Source organism: Salvelinus sp. IW2-2015, linkage group LG7 (genome assembly GCF_002910315.2).
Source record: "Salvelinus sp. IW2-2015 linkage group LG7, ASM291031v2, whole genome shotgun sequence".
Lineage (NCBI taxonomy): Eukaryota > Metazoa > Chordata > Actinopteri > Salmoniformes > Salmonidae > Salvelinus > Salvelinus sp. IW2-2015.
In genome coordinates, this window is record NC_036847.1 from 29,541,957 (window position 1) to 29,549,990 (window position 8,034).

At 47.0% G+C, this 8,034-nt stretch overlaps 1 protein-coding gene across 1 annotated transcript in view; it reads left to right on the plus strand.

Moving 5' to 3' along the window:
- The window catches only part of LOC111966124 (low-density lipoprotein receptor-related protein 1-like), a 281,628-nt gene that overhangs the window by 241,059 nt on the left and 32,535 nt on the right, over positions 1–8,034 (plus strand). The window contains 6 exon segments of the mRNA XM_070444337.1: positions 3,002–3,108; positions 4,169–4,301; positions 4,729–4,851; positions 5,084–5,206; positions 5,497–5,634; positions 5,814–5,951. Of these exon segments, the coding sequence (XP_070300438.1) occupies positions 3,002–3,108; positions 4,169–4,301; positions 4,729–4,851; positions 5,084–5,206; positions 5,497–5,634; positions 5,814–5,951 (762 nt within the window).

The following is an 8,034-nucleotide window of genomic DNA, read 5'->3' on the forward strand; positions in this document are numbered from 1 at the left end:
GGATTTTTGTTTTAGATTCCGTCTCTCACAGTTGAAGTGTACCTATGATAAAAAATTACAGACCTCTACATGCTTTGTAAGTAGGAAAACCTGCAAAATCGGCAGTGTATCAAATACTTGTTCTCCCCACTGTATATATATATATATATATATATATATATCCCACATAAGACACTCCTCCTTCTCTCCTATCCTTATATCTTATGGTTTAACAGGAAAAGAGTAACAAGATACCAAACACTTATTACCTCCTTCAGGTGACCTGTCCTCACCTCCTGACCTAAACCCCTCCTTCACCTCATCCACAGATGTCCATCTGTTTTTCCTGTATCAACATGTTGCTCTGCTCCCATCCCCCAACACATTCCACAGCTATCTGTCTTTCTACAGATATTCTATGCTTCTTCTCTATCATTTATTTCACATCTCAATGTTCAAAATGTCGAATCCAACACTAGGAAGAGACCAAGAGAGTAACCAGGCTCTGAGGGGTGGCCAGTCCTCTTCTGGCTGTGCCGGGTGGAGATTATAACAGAACATGGCCAAGATGTTCAAACGTTCATAGATGACCAGCAGGGTCAAATAATAATAATCACAGTGGTTGTCGAGGGTGCAACAGGTGAGCACCTCAGGAGTAAATGTCAGTTGGCTTTTCATAGCCGATCATTCAGAGTATCTCTGCCCCTGCTGTCTCTAGAGAGTTTAAAACAGCAGGTCTGGGACAGGTAGCACGTCCGGTGAACAGGTCAGGGTTCCATAGCCACAGGCCGACTGGGGACAGCAAGGAGTCATCAAGCCAGGTTGTCCTGAGGCATGGTCCTAGGGCTCAGGTCATCCAAGAAAGAAAGAGAGAAAGAGAGAAAGAGAGAATTATAGAGGTCATAATTAAATTCACATAGGACACATGATAAGACAGGAGAAATACTCCAGAYATAACAGACTGACCCTAGCTTCCCGACACATAAACTACTGCAGCATAAATACTGGAGGCTGAGACAGGAGGGGTCGGGAGACACCGTGGCCCCATCCGACGATACCCCCGCACAGTGCCAAACAGGCAGGATATAACCCCACCCACTTTGCCAAAGCACAGCCCCCACACCACTAGAGGGATAACTTCAACCACCAACTTACCATCCTGAGACAAGGCCGAGAATAGCCCACAAAGATCTCCACCACGGCACAACCCAAGGGGGTGCACCATCCCGGACAGGAAGATCACGTCAGTGACTCAACCCACTCAAGTGACGCACCCCTCCTAGGGACGGCATGGAAGAGCACCAGTAAGCCAGTGACTCAGCCCCTGTAATAGGGTTAGAGGCAGAGAATCCCAGTGGAGAGAGGGGAACCGGCCAGGCAGAGACAGCAAGGGTGGTTCGTTGCTCCAGTGCCTTTCCATTCACCTTCACACTCCTGGGCCAGACTACACTCAATCATATGACCTACTGAAGAGATGAGTCTTCAGTAAAGACTTAAAGGTCGAGACCAAGTCTGTGTCTCTCACGTGGATAGGCAGACCATTCCATAAAAATGGAGCTCTATAGGACAAAACCCTGCCTCCAGCTGTTTGCTTAGGAATTCTAGGGTCAATAAGGAGGCCTGCGTCTTGTGACCGTAGCGTACGTGTAGGTATATACGGCAGGACCAAATCGGAAAGATAGGAGCAAGCTCATGTAATGTTTTGTAGGTTAGCAGTAAAACCTTGAAATCAGCCCAGCCTTAACAGGAAGCCAGTGTAGAGAGGCTAGCACTGGAGTAATATGATGTTGTTGTGATGTGTTGTGGTTTGAGGTGCTAGGATGTGTTGTGGTGGGTTGTGAGCTGAGGTGTTGTGGTGTGTTGTGAGGTGCTGTTATGATGTGTTGTGAGGTGTTTTGGTGTGAGGTGCTGTGATGTGTTGTGAGGTGTTGTGATGTTTTGTGGTGTGTTGTGGTGTGATGTGTTGTGGTGGGTTGTGAGCTGAGGTGTTGTGGTGTGTTGTGAGGTGTTGTGATGTGGTGTGTTGTGAGGGGTTGTGGTGTGGCGTGAGGTGCTGTTATGTGTTGTGGTATGAGGTGTTGTGTTGTGCTGGGTTGTGAGCTGAGGTGATGTGTTGTGTTGTGGTGTGAGGTGCTGTAATGTGTTGTGCTATGAGGTGTTGTGTTGTGTTGTGAGGTGTTGTGGTGTGAGGTGCTGTAATGTGTTGTGGTGTGATGGGTTGTGAGGTGCTGTAATGTGTTGTGGTGTGAGGTGTTGTGAGGTGTTATGAGGTGTCGTTGTGTGTTGTGGGGTGTCTTATGAGGTGTTGTGGTGTGTTTGTGGCCTTGTGTGGTGTCTTATGAGGTGTTGTGGTGTGTTGTGGCCTGTTGGTGGTGTGTTGTGAGGTGTCATTGTTGTGTTGTGGCGTCTTATGAGTGTTGTGTGTTGTTGTGGTCTGTTGTGCTGTGAGGTGTTTGGCTGTGTGTGGTGTGAGGTGCTGTGATGTGTTATGGTGTGGTGTGAGGTGTTGTGCTGTCTGTGGTGTGGTGTGAGGTGTTGTGGTGTGAGTGTTTGTAATGTGTTGTGGTGGTTGTGGTATGTTGTGATGTGTTGTGGTCTGTTGTGAGTGTGTTGTGGTGTGTTGTGATGTGCTTGTGAGGTGTTGTGATGTGTTGTGGTATGTTTTGGTGTGCTGTGTTGTGTTGTGGTGTGAGGTGCTGTGATGTGTTATGGTGTGAGGTGTTGTGATGTGATGTGGTCTGTTGTGGTGTGTTGTGAGGTGGTGTGTTGTGAGGTGTTATGAGGTGTTGTTGTGTGTTGTGGTGTCTTATGAGGTGTTGTGGTGTGTTGGGATGTGTTGTGGTCTGTTGTGGTGTGCTGTGAGGTCTTGTGTTGTGGTGTGTTATGAGGTGTTCTGTACAGTACTCTCTCCCCTGTGAATTTGGACTTTTACTAAAAACAACACGTATTTGGAAGCCATTTCCAGCTAAGCTGTACAGTATAATGTTTGTTATGTGAGACCTGTGTTGCTGTGTCTTTACAGTCCCACGGCAGTGCTCAGAGAGTGAGTTTGCCTGTACCAACGGACGCTGTATCGCCGGGAGGTGGAAGTGTGATGGAGACCATGACTGTGCTGACGGATCTGATGAGGTAACACACCTGACTCAACCACAGCAACATATCTGAGTTAGACACATGTGTAATAGATAACGCTACTGACTCATACTGTAGGGGAGAGTGGGGTAAGTTGAGACATTCTTTACATTCAGCATCATTCTGTCAAGGTAAATATTCTAACAAAGATATCTACATATATTTCAGGATGGTGTGTATACCTGGAAATAATCAGAATTCATTTAAATATTACAGTTTTGAAAACATAGCTTGTCCCAAAAAAAATATCTTGGCACAACTTATTCCCGTGTATGGGGTAAGTTAAGCCGTCTACAAATTTCTGTACTGAATGAAATATTACCACTACCTTCTTTATTTCTTAATTTCCCAAACACAATTCAACACTATCACAATTGCTCTTTTTTCTTTAAATCATTCAAGGCTTAACACCTAACAAGCACTTGTAACTTTTTTTTTTACACTTGTAACATAGGCCAGGCCCTGTTGTTACCTCATATCCCAGCGAAAATGCCTTGTATTATGCCTGGAAGAACACTTCAATTGGCTCAACTTACCCCAAGGCAAACATTTTGACTATACTAGCCCATACAGCTACAAGGATACACTTTCCTGCTAGGTTTAGGACCTCAAATTGAAGCAATAAGGCATCTCGGGGGGTTGTGATATACGGCCAATATACCACGGCTAARGGCTGTTCTTATGCACAACGCAAAGTGCCTGGATACAGCCCTCAGCCGTGGTATATTGGCCGTATATCACAACCCCCCGAGGTGCCTTATTGCTATTATAATAAATTGGTTACCAATGTAATTAGAACAGTAAAAAGTAATTTTTTGTCATACCCGTGGTATACAGTCTGATATACCATGGCTTTCGGCCAATCAGCATTCAGGGCTCGAACCACCCAGCTATATGTCTATAATGAAGCTTATAGAGACCACAACTCATGTATAGAAAAATAATTCAATGATCTGTGTGTGTGTGTGTGTGTGTGTGTGTGTGTGTGTGTGTGTGTGTGTGTGTGTTGTGTGTGGTGGTGTGTGTGTGTGTGTGTGTGTGTGTGCGTGTCCCTCAGGGCGGCTGTGACCTGAAGTGTGACAGTGACCAGTTCCAGTGTGAGAACGGCCACTGTATCCCCAACCGCTGGCGCTGTGACGCAGATGCTGACTGTTTGGACGGCAGCGATGAGGAGAAGTGTCACATAGCTGGTGAGTGTGTTTGTGTCCCCATGTGCCTCGCTCATGCTGGCATTTGAGATGGCCACAGTGCTAAAAGAGAGTGGTTAGACTGAGATTAAACATCCTTTTTATTTAACCTTTATTTAATAGGCACATTAGTTAAGAACGTATTTACAATGAAGGCCTACCCCGGCCAAACCCTCCCCTAACCCGGACAACACTGGGCGCCACCCTATGGGAATCCCAATCACGACCAGTTGTGATACAGCCTGGAATCGAACCAGGGTCTGTAGTGACGCCTCTAGCACTGAGATGCAGTGCCTTAGATCACTGTGCCACTCGGGAGCCCTCTACGTTTATTAATTGAGAGGGATTCTGGAGAATCTGTGGTAGGATCAACAGGAACAGGGTCAATAATGGGCAACCTACTGTTCTTCTTCCCTTCTCCATGTCTCAGTTGAGAGACACTGCCCCCTGGACGACTTCCAGTGTAACAACACGCTGTGTAAGCCCCTGGCCTGGAAATGCGACGGAGAGGACGACTGTGGAGACAACTCGGATGAGAACCCTGACGAGTGCAGTGAGTAGTGACATCAGATCCTGTGACTTTTCACAGTACCGCGCTGAGCTGACTTGTACTGTGCTGGCCTGGTTACTCATCCATCATGATGGGAAGGACAATGTGAAATAAAATATCAGAGCCACCACAGTTCAGGTCTAGTTGTCACAATGGTCACAAAAGGGTATGTATCCTAAATCCTGTACTGACTCCTAACTCCTTGACTCCTAACCGCTCTTTCTCCTCCCCTTAGGGAGGTTCCAGTGCCCCCCCACCAGGAGTTTCCGCTGCCAGAACGACCGTGTGTGTCTGAAAGTGTCCAAACAGTGTGACGGAGTTGACAACTGCGGGGACAACTCTGATGAGCTCAACTGCCGTGAGTTTCCTGTGCTGCTGGCCTTTAGCACACACCAACACAAGGCTGTCTCCTTGATGAGCTGTTGTTCCCTGTGGAGAGGTTCCATCGTTACACCTACCATACCACTTATGTTACCTATGACAGAATGCTTATCCAATACAGGGCTTCATTGTCGTTTTCATCAGTGGTATGCAATTATAGACATTGGATCAGAATGGTTGTGTTCATTTCATTCAATAGACATTTAATACACCTTTATTTATCCCCTCAGGAGCAATGTGATGGTTGGTCTATGTGTGTTTTCTCAGAGCCCCCTCCAGCCCAGCCTACCTGTGACAAGGATGAGTTCCTGTGTGCCAATGGCAGGTGCATCAGCTCCAGCCTGCGCTGTAACTTCTTCAATGACTGTGAGGACTACGGTTCAGATGAGATCCACTGCAAGACAGGTGCCCCAAGTCATGACTGTTTAACACATCACCATGTCTACCGTTCTAATGGCATGTTGGAGGAGACAGCGTTGGATTATGTTTCTCACACAATGTTCCGTTAACCTTCCAATGGCTCAACACTGTTGTGTATCCTAAACGTTTTCTTCTCTGCTTGTGGTGTGTCTCTGACCCTGCAGACACCAAGCTGAACGACTGCAGGAGTAACAGGACTCTGTGTGGGGACGGGGATGAGGCACACTGTGTCAGCAACCGGACAGACTCCTTCTGCTCCTGCAAACCAGGCTTCCAGAAGACTGCTCATAACACCTGTGAAGGTACACTCCACACACCAGGATGTCCTCTACAGGGTCAAGCTTATTACACACACCAGGATGTCCTCTACAGGGTCAAGCTTATTACACACACCAGGATGTTCTCTACAGGGTCAAGCTTATTACACACACCAGGATGTTAAGCCTTGAACCTTGTGAGCAGTTAGGCATTTTCCTTGGTCGTGTGTTGGGTAAGCTCTTGACCGGGCTCTGGGAGAGTAACATCGCTGGATAGTCGGTGTAATATAGCTTGGGGTATTGCATGACGCCCTGTACTATGGTACATTCCTGTGTGCTAGGTGTAAATAAAGCTTGACCCTGTAGAGTAACATCCTGGTGTGTGGTAATAGACCTGAATCTCTGGTGAAAGCTTCCTGTAGAGGACATCCTCCTGGATGTGGTCGTAATAAGCTTACGACCCTGTAGAGAAATCTGGTGTGTTGTAATAAAGCTTGACTGTAGAGTAATTTCTCCTGTATAAGTGCAGTGCTCTAATAAGTTGACCTGTTAGAGAACATCCTTGGTGTGGTGTGAATAAGCTTGACCCTGTAAGAGTACACTCTGTGTGTGTGTAATAAGCTTGACCCTGTAGAGACATCCTGGTGTGTGTTAATAAGCTTGACCTGTAGAGAACATTCCTGGTGTGTGTAATAAGCTTGAGCCCTGGTAGAGGACATCTGGTTGTGTGTATAACTTGCCTACCCTGTAGAGGAATCCTGGTGTGTGGAGTTGTACCTTCACAGGTGTTATGAGCAGTCTTCTGGAAGCCTGGTTTGCAGGAGCAGAAGGAGTCTGTCCGGTTGCTGACACAGTGTGCCTCATCCCCGTCCCCACACAGAGTCCTGTTCATCCTGCAGTCGTTCAGCTTGGTGTCTGCGGGTCAAGAGACAACACCCACGCAAAGAGAAGAAAACGTTTAGGATAACACAACAGTGTTGGCCATTGGAAGGTTAACGGAACTTGTGTGAGAAACATAATCCAACGCTGTCTCCTCCAAATGCCATTAGAACGGTAGACATGGTGATGTGTTAAACAGTCATGACTTGGGGCACCTGTCTTGCGTGGATATCTGAACCGTAGTCCTCACAGTCATTGAAGAAGTTACAGCGCAGGCTGGAGCTGATGCACCTGCCATTGGCACACAGGAACTCATCCTTGTCACAGGTAGGCTGGGCTGGAGGGGGCTCTGAGAAAACACACATAGACCAACCATCACATTGTCTCGAGGGTGAATAAAGGTGTATTAAATGTCTATTGAATGAAATGAACAACAACCATTCTGATCCAATGTCTATAATTGCGCATACCACTGATGAAAACGACAATGAAGCCCTGTATTGGATAAGCATTCTGTCATAGGTTAACATAAGTGGTATGGTAGGTGTAACGATGGAACCTCTCCACAGGGAACAACAGCTCATCAAGGAGACAGCCTTGTGTTGGTGTGGTGCTAAAGGCCAGCAGCACAGGAAACTCACGGCAGTTGAGCTCATCAGAGTTGTCCCCGCAGTTGTCAACTCCGTCACACTGTTTGGACACTTTCAGACACACACACGGCTCGTTGGCAGCGGAAACTCCTGGTGGGGGGGCACTGGAACCTCCCTAAGGGGAGGAGAAAGAGCGGTTAGGAGTCAAGGAGTTAGGAGTCAGTACAGGATTTAGGATACATACCCTTTTGTGACCATTGTGACAACTAGACCTGAACTGTGGTGGCTCTGATATTTTATTTCACATTGTCCTCCTTCCACATCATGATGGATGAGTAACAGGCCAGCACAGTACATTTGCATGTTTACATAAGTCAGCTCTATTCGCGGTTTACTAGATGACAACAAGGGCTAGGGCAGTGTATCTAAGATTTGCTACAACATCAACTCCACTGCAAACTTCCGTGTCAAGGGTTCTCAATCCCGAGATTGTCCTCCTACTCACGATCAGCTCGGCCAGGGTAATACCGGGGTATTTGGAACCACTCTATATTCCTCCCGATCGGAATTTTCCAGGACCAGGGCGCATGTATTACAACAGTCCGTGTTGTTCAAAAAATGGAATAGTTCGATGACCGCGGGCAGTGTCCCTCTCAAAC